At 34.6% G+C, this 14,821-nt stretch overlaps 2 protein-coding genes across 4 annotated transcripts; one reads left to right on the top strand and one right to left on the bottom strand.

Annotated features, from left to right (window-relative positions):
• Nucleotides 1–2,787: 2,787 nt before the first annotated feature.
• LOC140795110 (immune-associated nucleotide-binding protein 9) lies at nt 2,788–8,375 on the top strand. Of its 3 annotated transcripts, XM_073147496.1 has the most exons (7): nt 2,790–2,860; nt 3,150–3,261; nt 4,547–4,793; nt 5,860–6,134; nt 7,067–7,231; nt 7,304–7,438; nt 7,940–8,375. In XM_073147496.1, exons 2-7 carry the CDS (start codon nt 3,178–3,180, stop codon nt 8,150–8,152), a joined length of 1,119 nt encoding a protein of 372 aa, XP_073003597.1. In that variant the 5' UTR covers nt 2,790–2,860; nt 3,150–3,177; the 3' UTR covers nt 8,153–8,375. The 3 variants fall into 3 exon arrangements, with proteins under 3 accessions (XP_073003599.1, XP_073003597.1, XP_073003598.1); XM_073147498.1 differs by lacking the exon at nt 3,150–3,261 and having other exon boundaries at nt 2,788–2,865; XM_073147497.1 differs by lacking the exon at nt 3,150–3,261 and having other exon boundaries at nt 2,795–2,860.
• A 214-nt stretch (nt 8,376–8,589) lies between these two features.
• Nucleotides 8,590–12,546, bottom strand: LOC140795109 (protein NRT1/ PTR FAMILY 4.3-like). Its single transcript, XM_073147495.1, has 5 exons — nt 12,265–12,546; nt 11,802–12,019; nt 10,976–11,416; nt 9,890–10,029; nt 8,590–9,786 (listed from the first exon to the last, which is right to left on the bottom strand). The coding sequence occupies exons 1-5, from the start codon at nt 12,392–12,394 to the stop codon at nt 8,904–8,906; spliced, it is 1,812 nt and encodes a 603-aa protein (XP_073003596.1). The 5' UTR covers nt 12,395–12,546; the 3' UTR covers nt 8,590–8,903.
• Between the last annotated feature and the right edge of the window lie 2,275 nt (nt 12,547–14,821).

Raw genomic sequence — 14,821 nt, 5'->3', positions numbered from 1 at the left:
CGGCCCGGATGCGTTCGAACGACCTGACTTAATCTCAGGTGCATTCGAACGGGCCCAAGTGTGTTCGAATGCGGCGGCTTGATTTTCACAGGTTGCGTTCGAACGCGCGCAGAAACAGCACTTACTATCTGTGCGAACGTTTGCGCTCGCGTTCGAACACGCTTGTGAACGTTACTCTATGTCTGTGCGAACGCGTGCGCTCGCGTTCGAACACGCTTGAGAATGCTACTCTCTATCTGTGTGAACGCGGTGTGAACGCGATGTGAACTTGTAAACTTTTTCTCCATTAATCTTGCAATTCTTCAAAACAAATACTTTCTATACTTATATAAATGCTCGTGTACATGTATAAAAACACTTAAAAAATTTTGTACACAATTGCCAACACTAAAAAACTAATAAATTTACACATCTCTTTACTTATTTTTATATAGAATTTTTATTTATTTTTTGTGCTAGATTAACACTAAAATCTTTCAATGATCCCTTTCGTTGGTTTTTTATTTGTTTGTTTTTTCCTTAAGAAAAAAAATATAATTCTATATGTTTTAGTAATTTTGGGTGTGTAAACATATCTAAAATTCTTGTATTAACATAATATGAATATTTACGAAGGTTTATGTAGAAACTCAAGGGTGCAATTGTTTAGGAAGAAGTTATTACTTTTTTTTATCGAGGATAATAATATAATTTATTTAGTTATATATATATATAGTTTTTTATAATTTAAACATAGGATCAGTAACTTGAAGTGAGATATTATCCCTCAAGCTTAATTTATCTTCTCCTATTTAATCTTATAATCACACGCAATCAAAGAGAAAAATAAGTATTTTTAACATTATTTCGACAACTCAAAAAGTGGTTATAACTAAAAAGTTTTAAAAAAAATTATTGTCAGGTATTGGAAAAGTGGTTATAATAACTCTTGAAATGTAATTCGACCAAGAGAACATTAATCCATAGGGGCATTCAAACGCAAAGGGTGTTTGAATGCATCTATAAAGGTGCTTATTTGTAATGATATATATCATGAAGTATTTCTTATGGCTATTTAGACTTTATATGGCAGAGTTATATAAAAGTATTTTAACATAGCCTTAAGATGTCTCTCTTCTAACATCCATTGAGAGACTTTTATTAGAGATTGCTATCACAAGAACTCATAGGCTTAGTGATGGTGTGCTAAATAATTTGTCTATATATCTCATTTACTTTAGATCTTCAAATACCTTGTCTCAAGGCCTACTGGGACGGAATCTTCAACCTCAATATTTAAGAAGATTAACAAGCATTGATGAGAATCTGTACGTCACGAGTTCAAGCGAGCAATACCATTACGAAAGTATTAGGTATTAACAAGTGGTCTATAAAAGTTCTTGTAATTACTATAGTTGATCAATTTTGCCCGAGTTTGAAATCATAAGTTTTATCTACGTTTTGGAATTCTTTTATATAAAGTAAAAAAAAAAAATCATGTATTTGAGTTGCTTGTCTTATGCTTCAATATATCACATTTTGTTATTGTTTGAAGATAGTTTCCTAGCCTCTTTAAATTTTCATGAAGGATTTTTAATACACATTCATCAGCATTGAGGGGTTTAACCATCTCAAAATCATCTATAGTTTATGCATAAAAGTAGACTAAAAGACTCCAAGGAGGAAACTGTGGGGGCTTCTAAAGCTTGGTTGGTGTTTACTTTTCTCCTCACACAAGGTGTTGTTGGCTGCAAAACTACAAGCTATGAGAATACTTCTTGAAATTGGAGTGAGATTCCAAGGGATTGTTCATGTAGGGATTGGTAGCTTCTTGGAGGTCTTCTTTGTATACACATGCATATATACATATTTATTATTTGTAAATGTATATAATATAAATATAAATAAATAAATAAATAAATAAATAAAATATATATATATATATATATATATTTATGGCGATATATTGTAGTTTAGATGCAAATTGAATAATGTGACTATAATATACTCAGTAACATATTAGAATATATTTGTAGTGAAAAATATTTTAATACTAGATGCCAACTTGTGATGATATTATCTATTTGCATCCAACTAAGAAAAGAGTAAAAATATCAATTTTATTTTTTTATTCTAATTATCACATTTTATTTCAGCATTTATTCCGCTTTTTGGAACTAAACACCAAATTATATTTGAAATAATTTTTATTATAAAATAAGTCCTCATTCTACTTTAATTGTATTTTTTTCTTATTTTGTAAATAATAATAATAATTATTATTTATTGAGTTGAAAAATTATCATCGTAAATATAAAATGAATTAGCTATTATATTGCAATTAGATAAACTAAAGACAATTAGATAAAAATAATATTATTACACATAATTCTCAAATATATCACTAACGAAATTAGTTAACTAATCTTTTCTTATAGACGGATAGAGTGGGTAGATAAACTAAAGATAATTTTTTTATATATATATTTTAAAAAAAATTATTTTTACATAGACATCTCTTAGAGTTAACTAACCATTAATATTTAAACAATTTAGAAATAAAAATATAAAACTATCCTTAGTATAGTTTTCATAATTATTTTATTTTTCTATTAAGTTATTGATACTTAACTTGAATAAGTAGCCGGATGGGTTTTTATGTAAATAACATATGTTCTGTATATATAATCTAGAGGGATATATAAACAAATAATAGATTTTTTAAGGGTATACATGCAAAAATCTCTAAAAATAAAACACGGCGCAACTTTATCTCTCTGTTTATATATATATTTCATAACCTCGTCTACACGTATTCCACTTATCTCTCTCTCTCCGGTCGCTTCGTCTTCTTCCGAAGTCCTTCGACTCGTGGCCGACGGTATAGTGCGTAACTTTTGGATTTCTCGTCCGTTTTTTTCTCAATTCCTTTCGAATTTTATGGTGCCTACTCGTTCTCTGTAGATGGGCCGAAGATTTTTCTTGGTTAATTTGAATTTGGACCTCTTGTGCTTCGTGTTTTGATGACAAATCGCGCCTTGTGATGGTTCAAGAGTTTTTATTTTTTTTCTGATTTTTTTTCTTAATTTATTTGTATGTTACCACCGATAAACGTGTTTGATCATATGTATTTCAAAGAAAAGATCATTTATTTCGGCCTTTTTTTGTAGGAAAATTGGTAACGGCGATGTTTATAACATGGATTACAGGATCCTGATCCGTTTTAAAATTTTGAAGCAACAAATATCTCTACACTTTTATTTCAATTTTAATTCTGCTTATGTAAGTTATTTAGTTGAATAAGATGTCACTCACAATGTCAAACGATGTTGTGAACTACTGTATGCTTAATCTTTGACTATCATGCTATAATCTGGAGAAACATGACTACAATCTAGTCCGGATATCAAAATTTATCAAGGGCATTTACTGGTCGTCTTATTAAGATCAGGAATAAACTGTGAGAGCAAGAAGAAGCAATTTGTTTGATAAATGCTTAGGTCTTAATAGATTATCTGAACTGATGTGGAATCATTGAAGTTTCATGTGGTCTTTTTGTCGGAGGTTGGAGATTATCATTTCTATTTATCTACTAGAATGGTATTTCCACTACGAAGCAGGATTGGCACCAGAGTTTTCTTAGAGCCAACATATCCTCTTTGTATCCTTATTCATCGAACTAAGATGATCACTATTGCCATTTTACTTTAAGGTCATGTATGTACTTGGCTTAAGAAATCAATTACATAGTGACAATTTATAAGTTGGCCCGTAGATTTAGGTTACCTCAAGATATGGCTTGGAGCACTTATCGACAAGCAAGTCTTGGTATTATTTTGTTCAGAATTAATATGAACTTATAGTTGTTCAGCATTAATAGTTATAGTTCTTCAGCTATAGTCCTATAACTTGAACAGGCGGGAACTATTTTTACTGGATTAGTTTTGAATTTTCCTGATAAGTGGCCAAAGTTAAATAAGTGAGCATAGGTAAAGAAATATGTACGACAGATGCATTGGCAACAGCTGCTAGTAAGTTAGGAGGCTAGCATGACAATATCGCAAAGGAGTCTGTTGGAGTTCTTTCTGGTTGTTGGACCTACCTCCTTCCACTCCACTAAAACTGTCCATACAGCTGGAACATTGTAACTGCTAATTATAAATTAATGAAGCTTTTAGGTGAATATAAGGAATGCATAAGACATGGTAATGTGAGAGGTGCATTGAATGCATTTGTCATCTTATCGAGGTGCTTTTTGCTAATTATAGATGCAGCATACTTATTTTCTGACATATTTCTAATGTTTATGTGGGGATTCTTTACCATTGTTATGATTATAGGGCTTATAGTAGTTTACAGAAATTTTCTCTCTTTATGTTAAGAAGTTATAACTTATAACTATGAATACCGATGTAAGTAATTGTTCCCACTTCTCGAATGGTATAATCAATATGAAGCTTCCTAGTAAGTTATTTATGCTATGATAAAATTAACTGCAAATGAGAACTAAGAGATTTAGAGCCTGTTATCAGTTATCTTTTGTTTAGTAAATTGATCTTTTCTGTAGCCTTTTAATTGCACTATGGGTGGAAGCATAGTAGATGATGACTGGGAGTTTGCTGCCTCAAGTAATCTTGTTAGTACTATTGTTCTTGTTGGAAAACTTGGCTATGGCAAGAGCTCAACTGGGAATAGCATTCTTGGGAGGAAGGCATTCTTGTCAAAGTTCAGTCCGGCTGGTGTAACAAGTACTTGTGAGATGGAAAGCACCATTTTAAAAGATGGTCGCACAATTAATGTTATTGACACCCCAGGTATGTCTAGTTTTATACTTTTATCTAGTTCCCTTACCTGTTCTACTTTCCTCTTTGCCGTTGAATATGATGTGGGATTTGAGTGAAAATATCAATATGAAAAAGGAATATGTACGTCAGTTTGTAAATTTTCTGGCTCTCCAACTTTTGAACTTGCAGTATACTAATTTAAATGTCTTATAAACAGCACATGATACGTCTTCTAAGCCTCAAAAGTCTACTTGAATTTCCTATAGTAGTTCCACTATACAAAAATAGAGACATAATCTCAATAGGACTTTAATAGAAACTATTAAAAGAAAAAAGAGTAGTCCCATTTTTTTCGCACAATTGTCAGTGAAAATGTCAAGCTTGAACTGAGACTTGAAATGCTTCCCAATTTAACGATGTGTTGTTAGTTTATTACTGGTCACTTGACATTTTTGGAACAAGTCCTTTACTTCCACTTATGAGAGTTATACAGTGAATTTTCACTAGCCAAACAGTGTTTAATATAATAATAATGAGACTTGCACTAAATTGGGCTGTACATTTTCTAGGTTTGTCTATTGTGATAGTGAGCAAACTTGGATACTTGGATGTCTTTAAGATTAAGTGTGGTACTTTTGTTTATTTTATCGGTAAATCATATGCAAACATGAATTGTTTTTATATTGGTCAAAGTTTGATGGGAAGTTGGAAACAATTGGAGGTATCCTGTTAAATGTAGTAACTTGAGGCCAACAAATAACTCCTGTTGGTACCGGTGAATTATTAGAGGCTTCCTTACCTAAGTTGGTTAAGAACTATATCCATTACTATATTTTTTTATAATGCAGTTTAGTTTGGTTAAGTCAATGTTATTTATATGGGTTTTGAGAGAGTCAAAGATCAAATATAAAGTTTCATTTTACTATTTGTCTTACTTGGTGGCAGGATGCACTAAGGTGATAAATTCAGTTACCACGCTTTCTACACATCCTTTTGGCACCTGAAGTTGCTTTAATCTATACATGTTTAGCACAAACTTATTGTTGTCAGTGTGTTCAGGATACCGTGACAACTACTAACATATATATTCTTGTAGGACTGTTTGATTCCTCAGGAGGATCTGAGTCTATTGGCCAAGAAATTGTTAAATGTATTAACATGGCAAAAGATGGGATTCATGCAGTACTTATGGTCTTCTCGATTAAAGTACGGTTCTCAGAAGAGGAACAGACCACAATTGAGAAGTTGCAGTCCTTTTTTGGTGAGAGGATTGTTGACTACATGATTGTTGTTTTCACTGGTGGAGATGAGCTTGAAGATTGTCCAATGACCTTCAAGGATTATATTGAGCAAGCGCCAAAGCCTCTACAGGTTTGAATTTGTAGCCACTCATGTTACTGTAATGTTCTTTGCCTCTTATGTTATTAGTTTGTTGTTTTTAGCATAAAATGCTAATGAGAAAGAAACAAGTCATGTTTTCAGAAATATGTTTGCAAGGCATATATGTCCATTTGTCTATTTGTGCATATGCATGTAGTTCATGAAATGTGTTTCTTTCTCGATTTACACATGCATTATATGAGATCCATACTTTATGAGTCAATAGTTTCTTTAGGTGCAAGACTGTTTTTCTTTGATATGAAGGATTTTTGATATATCCTCATCAGCATCTAGGATTATCCTTCAACTGTACTTCTGTATTTAACAATTTTATTGGAACATGCTAAGGTGATAGAGGATTCTGCTAATTCTAGATGTACTCTTTTCCTATTGCCATTTTCTGGTTCTTGGTACTGACGTTTTTCATGTTTTCTAGCTTCTCCTGGTTTGTGCATGTCATTTCGTACTTATTGTGAACTTGAAGGTGCTGAGAATATTATTGCTTCTTGCATCATGTTGCAAACTCAAGAATGCATGACCACAGTACTCATATATTAGAGTAGATTTTGTGGAAGTGCAATTTAAATAATTACTTCCTTTCTTGTTGATTATTGAGTAATAAATGGTTATTCAACTTCAGAAGTGCATTACTATCATGTAAGGGATACTCCAGTTAAAGATAGAAAATTCTAAAAGAGAAATGCCATTTTGTGGATAAACTATTTTAGTCATGAAGGCTTGTTACAGTCTTCTGGTGCAGTGCAGACACTTGTGCATTTAGATGGGTATAAAGCTAGAGTAACAACAGACACTTTTACTCAGTTATTGAAAATAAAGAGTACAACAAACTTACAACTACTAGCATTACACATCATTTGATGCATAATGGCACTGAGAGTCTTTTGTGCAACTTTTCTTTGCAGAAAATTATCCACTGGTGTAAGAACAGAGTAGTAGTTTTTAATAACAAGACCAAGGATAAGAAAAAGCAAGCTGCACAAGTTGAACAATTGCTGTTACTTGTAGATTCAGTGATAATGAGCAATGGTGGTAAACCTTTTACAGATGAGATTTTCCTTGAACTCAAGGTATGTATGCACCTTGTTAGCAATCTAAAGTAGTGATGAACATGATAGTCTAATATCTGACTTTATTTACAGGCGGGAGCACTAAGATTGCAGGACAAAGAGAAAGAGGTTGAATCCTTGAAAGGATATACAGAAGAACAGATATCTGAGTTGAGGAAGGAGATCTATAAATCATACAATGACCAGCTTGCGCGAATAACTACGATGGTAAGATGTTAAACACCAACCCTTTTTAGCAGGTTTGTTTACTTCATTCATCCTGGGAAAAATTGCAGTTTTGGGAGGGTTTAACTTATTTCATGGATATGGCTTTACAAGATGATGATGGATGTTGTTTCTTTGTTTCCATTTGCAAGTCATATTTTCTAATGCATGAATTAGTAAATCTTCTTTTCACGTACTGTAATAACTCCTAGCACAACACTATACTTTAATTAGTAATGCCTGACTCAACCTGGACCACCTAATCATCCGGTAAAAATATCCTGACAGTACACTATATATGTCGTTTATGTAAGATATATTTGAAATATTTCCTAGACAGAGTATAAGATGCTCCTTTCTTCCTATTACATAATTCCAGTGAAATTTTGGAATTACGGAAGATGCTTCTTTCAGGCTATAATGACATTTGACATTCTGCATTGATCTGCCAGTGGATATTGTAGTGTTGTCTGAAGCACTAAACTCCCATAACCTCTTTTATAGGTGGAGCATAAACTGAACTCTACCATTGAGAGGCTTGAGAAACAATTAGCTGAAGAGCAAGCTGCAAGACTACAAGCGGAGAAGATTTCAGAGGAAGCGAGGGTAAAATCGGATAGCGAGATTCGTGAGCTAAAAGCAAGTCTGAAGAAGGCCCAGAAAGAATCTGAGGAGTTCCGAAAGCAATCCGGGAGTCAGGGGTGTAATATCTTATAGTGCCTGGTGTTATTAGGTGGCCATTATGATGCAGGTACAGTTTGTGTAAGATTTGTTTAGGGAAAGTATAATGCAGCAAGTAATTTTAGGGAACTATAATGCAGCAAATAATGTTTCTTTTCAGTCTTACCTTTTACTGCTTATCTGATGTCAAATAGTTTCAAGTGGTGTCAATCAGTTTTCTTTCAACAGTTCTTTAGTATATCCAGTCTCTTCCCTTGAATTTCACAAGTTATTTGCTAGTATTTTGCTTGAGCTGCTCATAGCTATCAAGTTGTTTGAAACAATGGAAAATAAAGCCTCTATTAGTTTCTTTGATGCATATGCCAGTAACTTGTAGAACTTTCTTAGTTTTCTCAAAGATAATATTCGTTTTCAATTTTAGAAACACATGTTCTATCAAAAAGAGGGAAAAAGAAGTATAAGAGTGAAAGTAGTTGTACAGAGAGAACCATATGCAATTTATATTTTCTTGCTCCTGGAGGAGCACCTAGGACATTTTCTATGAGTAGAAGTGACATGACATAGTAATTGGTGGAATTATGCTCCACCTATCCCTCTAGCTACATTCATCCCTCCCCCCAATACTACACCAAATCTTCTAAGTGGAGGAGCACCTAGGTCTTTCCTGTTCTAATTCTTTGATCTCCTTTAATGGACTTCTGATTTCTTAGTACAAGGTTCAGGTAAAGAAAGAAGAAAAGAAAGAGGAGAAAATTAGAAGGGTAAAAGGGATCTATTATATGCCATTTCACAGCAGGATATTCTCAACCTCAGCATGCTTGGATGAACTGAAGCTGAGGTGTTCTTCACCATCTGGTTGACTAGTAGTTGGTGTGCTGGATGAACAGTACCATTTAGACCAGAAGAGGTAGTTGCCAAAGTTCAGCAAGCTAAGTGCAGCCAAGAGCCAGTAGAAGAGGTCCAGTCTATCCTTGTTAAGGTCATTGTCACTTAGCCAACCTCCCTTTGAAGAGCTAGAGGTGATCTTGTTCACCATCGATACCAGCATTGAGCTCAGGAAGAACCCAAATGAGTAGGAGCAATATGTCATGGCTGTTAAGAATGACTGCATCCCCCCCAGTGCCTGCTTGTAGAAGAACTCAATGAGCCCTACAGCAGTGAACATCTCTGAGAGCCCAAAGATTAGAAACTGTGGAGCTATCCATAAGATGGATAACAACCTGTCTGAGCTGAGAGCAGCATCCCTTCTCTTCTTCTCCACCAGCGCCGCCGCCACCATCGAGAAGGTGGCCGTGAAGAGTCCGACACCGATGCGGTGGAGCGGCGTGATGCCAGCGTCATTCCCGGTGAGCTTTCGAGCCAATGGCACAAACCCAACCTCATAGAGGGGGACTAGAACTAGGAGCATGAGGTAAGGAATGGCTTGTAGAGAAGCTGGTGGGATTCTGAATGAGCTTGTCAGCAGTTTGGTGTTCATGGAGCTGCCTTGCTGCACTGAGAAGGTCTGCAGCTGAGCTAGGATGGTGTTGAATATGATAGTGCATGCAAAGATTGGAATCACTGAGAGGATTATCTTCACTTGTTCCACTTGGGTCACAGTGCAGAGCTTCCATGGGCTCTCCCTCATGTTCGAGCCTTCTTCAGCTTTCATGCAGGCCTTGTCCAAGAACCTGAACACATACCAAATTATAATGTTTTTGTTTTTGTTATTACCATTATTATTACTAATACCCTATCATATCTGCTATGAGGATTAATTGCTTGAAGGCTGACCTGAATCTATTAGTGTGCCTGAGATTGCAAGCACCACCCCTGACCATGGCATGATTTGATGCATCATTTTGGCCTCGATGGATAATATCTGAACTAGATGGACACACCTGCTTCCTCTTAGTAATGGCAGCTACAAACACCTGCAAATTCTCTCCAATAATGCTAAATTAGAGAACTCTTTTAATTAATAATTTAACTCATCCATAACTATCAGAATGCTCGTATGATTGGGTGTTAGCGACAAAGAAACAAAAGGTTGGATGATATTTTTTTCCTTGGTTTTATGTGAGGGCAATAACAACTTGACCTTTTAAGATATTAAAAAGATAATATTAAAGGAGATGGATATATATCATCAAAGCTAATCCCCGTCATGTCAAGAGAAGCGTAAAGCATGTGTATAATGTGACATCAAACTATACATACAAAACATTGGTCAAAATATTCTTAACTATGATGTTAACATATTCTGTTTTTTTAGCCTAAACTAGTTTACATAACGACAACAAAGTCGCCATGTCTTTTGCTTTTATTATTAATATTTATTTATATTTTTATAAAATTTATTCAATCTCTTTATTTTGTCTCAAATTTCTTGGAAATATTTTTTTTTAGTTAGTATATAGATGACCGTAGTACTGTTGAATATTTTTTTAGTTAAAGTAAGATTAAACGGATTTATATCTTTATTAACGCAAGCTGGCAGCAAAAAGATCAGCAAAACTTATTGGTGAGTTTAATTAAATATAATATATAATGACGAGTTGGTACTAGTAGCATGAAATAAACTAAAGGCCTAAAAACAAAATATTCCTTTGACTCTTGGTCCATTTGAATTTATCTAATGAGAGAAAAGATTAAATAACACTCTGTCTTTTAGCTACTTGTAACCAAACCTCTTTCTTTTTCTTATAATTGTTATATGACTTTCAACTGTTACTTGATTTATTATCCATAATCCTAATTAAACTATGATTTACCTTAACAACTCTAACGCTATAAAATAAGTTTACAAAATTGTTAAGAATTAATAGAATGAAGACTCTAGCTAAGTTGTTACTTAAAGAGAAAGTAATAGAATCTCACTCTTGCAATTGGAGTAAAGATGGTGCCCTGAGGAGGTTTATTTCTGTAGAAGAACAGGCCTGAGATCAAGCATATGAGACCCATCGCCATGGCGGCCGCCGACAGACCGAAGCCGACGTCCATCCCGGACCTCGTCTGGACCCAGACGAGGGCGGTGAGGGCGACGAGCTCGCCGGCGCAGAAGCTGAAGTAGGCAGTGTTGAAGTAAGTGGAGAGCTTCTTGGACTGCTTTGGATCGTCTCCTCTGAACTGGTCTGCTCCATGAGCTATCATGTTAGGCTTCAAGCAGCCACTCCCCAATGCCACCAGGTAGAGAGCAAGGAAGAAGATGGTGGCTTGGAATCCCTTGGCCTCTAAGCATTCACCATTGTTGGATTTCATGTCGCATTGTGGTGGTCTCAGTTGAGGGAGATGAGCTTGGACTGATAGCAGTATGAAGCCCTACAGCCATGTCATTTTAATAGTTATACAAGCAGTATAAAGCTTTTGTGTCAACTAGTTTTATGTGATATGATATCAGAAGTCGATAACGACACCATTGAATTATCATCTTATATTACTTTTTTGTTTTTAAAGAAGAATCTTTCTGTTCCATGATTGATAGCTCTCTCTCCCTCTCATTGAGGAGACTGTTGTAAAAGCTTGGATGATTGAGAGGATATTTGATGTTACCACTCTTGTAAGTTTGTGGCCTTATTGTCATAGTCTCATTTTATAGAATAAATAAAGTACACAAAAGAAAAAAAGAAGCATTTATTTTCTTTGTTGATTAATGAATTGATAATGGGCAAGAGAGAGAGAGAGAGAGAGAGAGAGAGAGACTTACAGAGAGCTCCACAAATCCAAAGATCAACATAGTCCAGAAGCTCCCCAAGTAGGAATCTGAGAGGAATCCTCCAAGCAAAGAGAGGAGGAAGATAGTCCCTATGAAGTTGGTAACTATGTTTGCCGATTTGGACAAAGAGAAGTGCATCTCATTGAACACATATGTGATGAGATTATTCCCCACTGCTGCAATTGCCATTATCTCAAATCCTTGTATGCCTACAAAATTAACTCATGAGTTAGATCTCCCTATCTTCCAAATTCATCTAAAGAAAACCTCTTCATTGACTCTCTCTCTCTCAATATCTAAGTATTTAAACACTTCACATCCATATCAGTTTAGCTCATTAGTCAACAATACTAAAAGGACTTGTTGAACTCCAAAGATGAACATTTGACATGCTAGAGAGAGAGAGAGAGAGAGAGAGAGAGAGAGAGAGAGAGAGAGAGAGAGAGAGAGAGACCAAGTACAAAGATGGCAGCTCTCATGCCACCATGCTTGTTTGGCTTGCAAGGCTTTCCCCTCCAATCAACAGAAGCCTCAGCAAACATGGAGTGATCTCCTTTGTGATCCTGTCTCGACTCAGCATCCATAACCTCTCTCTCTCTCTCTCTCTCTCTCTCTCACCACAAACACTTTTAATTTTTTGTGTCTCTTTGTGTGTGTGTGTCCTTCAACACAATAATCTCTTGGGAACCTCACAAACAACTTTGCAACAATAAGAGAGCTCTCCTACCCATCCAGTAAAAAACTAATGCAAGTTGGTCTAGTATTTATAACAGACTCATGAAGAGAGAGAAAGAAAGAGAAAGGGAGAGAGACAGAGAGAGAGAGTTATGGGTCGGTGAGACTTGCTGGGTGTTTTAACTCATGGTGCAACAAAAAAAAAAAGAGAAGAATAAAGCAAGAAATGGCTGCAAAATAGTTGATTTCTTAGTGTTAGTGGGGGTCACTATTGCAGGGTCAGACTTTGTTGTCCTTCTGAGTGTGCAAAGTGGGGAGGGGTAGCATAAGCTGGTCTCCCACATCCAACCCCATACAAGTGGACACCTTAATTAATTCACCTCTTCTTCTCTTCTTTTTTAATTTATCTACATGTAATTGTAGCTAAATATACCATAATAATATTAATAATTAATGCTAATAAAAAGTTTGCATTAACCCAATATGCAAGTGGTGTAGGAAGCAAAAAAGAAAAGTTAGTCCATATGGATTAGAAAATTAAAATTCTATTAGCGACGACCACGACGAAGAACATGGTGTGGTCGGGCATTGAGCTGTAGTATTAAGACATTCTCACTTATATATATATATATATATGCCATTATCTTGCAATCAAATATTTTAGATAATATATTTTAGAGAAAATAATAGAAGAGGATATACATGTATATAAATATAAGTGCTACTGAATGCTTAAAACTAATTCCAACATGTTGTTTGGTTGGAGTAAGTGCAAGTCTGCCAAACAACCTATAAAAAAAACTTGGGCAAGTTGATTAATTATAATAAAAGCACATTAAAATATTATAATGGAGTACTAAATTACCAATACTATAAACTTCCCTGCTAATGTATTCATGTATGTATGAAATAATACATATTTGTACAAGAACAAATCATGGCACACTTGAAAACCACATCATAATGTCGGATGAAATAGATTTCCTTCTGTCGGACTAATGGATTCTTATATATATATATATATATATTTGACCTCTAAGATTCCAAAAGTATAAAAATTTAACTATTAGATAATATTATCTGCCAATCAAACACTGCCAAGTTACATGGTAGCAGGGAATTCCTGCATTCAAAGCAACAAACCATCTCCTTCCTTTTACTAGTGCTACTTATGCTGTTCCTTCCTTGCAAGTAAATAATAATGTCAATCGCCCAGTCACCAAACCTACCCTCTTATAGCCATTTATTTACCCTCCTACTAGCTTTTTTTTTGCTATTTTCTTTCTATTTTCTTTCTATTTATTAAAGCCCTCGGATTAATGGGATTCGGCCAACCTTAAGTGGGTCGATTCAAATATCATCCAGGCCAATAAAACTTAACAGTGCTCACTATAATCTTACAGTCTTTTATATACATTTTTAAATACGATCAAAGTCATCAGATGCATACAATCGACTCATATTAGTCTATTATAGAAAAAATAGCCATCCACCACCGGTTGATGCGTATGAATTACAACTCATCGAATTCAATCTTGTGGGCCTAATGGGCATTTTATATAAATATATATAAAATGAACAAATATAATGAGTTTGACTTGCAATAAGTCAGCCAGTGGACCACCACCTTTTTACTTGGACCCAAGAATTGGACCACAATGTGGACCGGTTGGGTCCAAACACGCACACGGCCACATGCACGCTTGCGAGTGGCCGGAGAAATAGGGCCCACTTGAGGCCCACCACAAATATTTCAATGGATAAGGGTGCCATACGAGCAAGAAGAAAAGTTTCAGGTGTCCTAATTTCAACATGTTGAGATGAGTGGATAAAAAACCTAACATTTTGATCCATTTTTTTTTTTTAATTTGATCAAATATAAGAAATCATGGGGGACCCATAAAGCCCATAATCCCACATAAAGTGAAGTTAAAAGGACAAAAAAATTTAATAATAATAATAATAAATGCTACTTTTTTTTTTCAAATGGTTTGTTGGAGGAGATAGGATTTGTTTATTATTAATTTGGCTGTTCTTTAATGTCTCTTTCTATCTTCTTTCTTATAATTTATATGCTAAGCTACGTGTAGGAATTAGCAACACTATCAATGCCCTTTTATTTTATTTTATTTTAATATTTTTTAGTTTTAGCCAAACTTAATTATAATTTTATATCTTAGGCTAGTGGGAAGAGCAATAAGGATTACATCTTAAATGTTTGCCACCTATTTGAACCATATCTTTCTTTCTTTTTGATTGAGCATATCTTTCTTTCTTTAATTTTTATTTTCTTTCTTTGCCTTTAAGAAGATTATATTTCAAAACCCAATACTCTA

Source organism: Typha latifolia, chromosome 9, assembly GCF_019914945.1.
Source record: "Typha latifolia isolate L0001 chromosome 9, TyphaL0001v2, whole genome shotgun sequence".
Taxonomy (NCBI): domain Eukaryota; kingdom Viridiplantae; phylum Streptophyta; class Magnoliopsida; order Poales; family Typhaceae; genus Typha; species Typha latifolia.
Note: the sequence above shows the minus strand (reverse complement) of the source record. Positions and strands in the feature narration are given on the sequence as shown.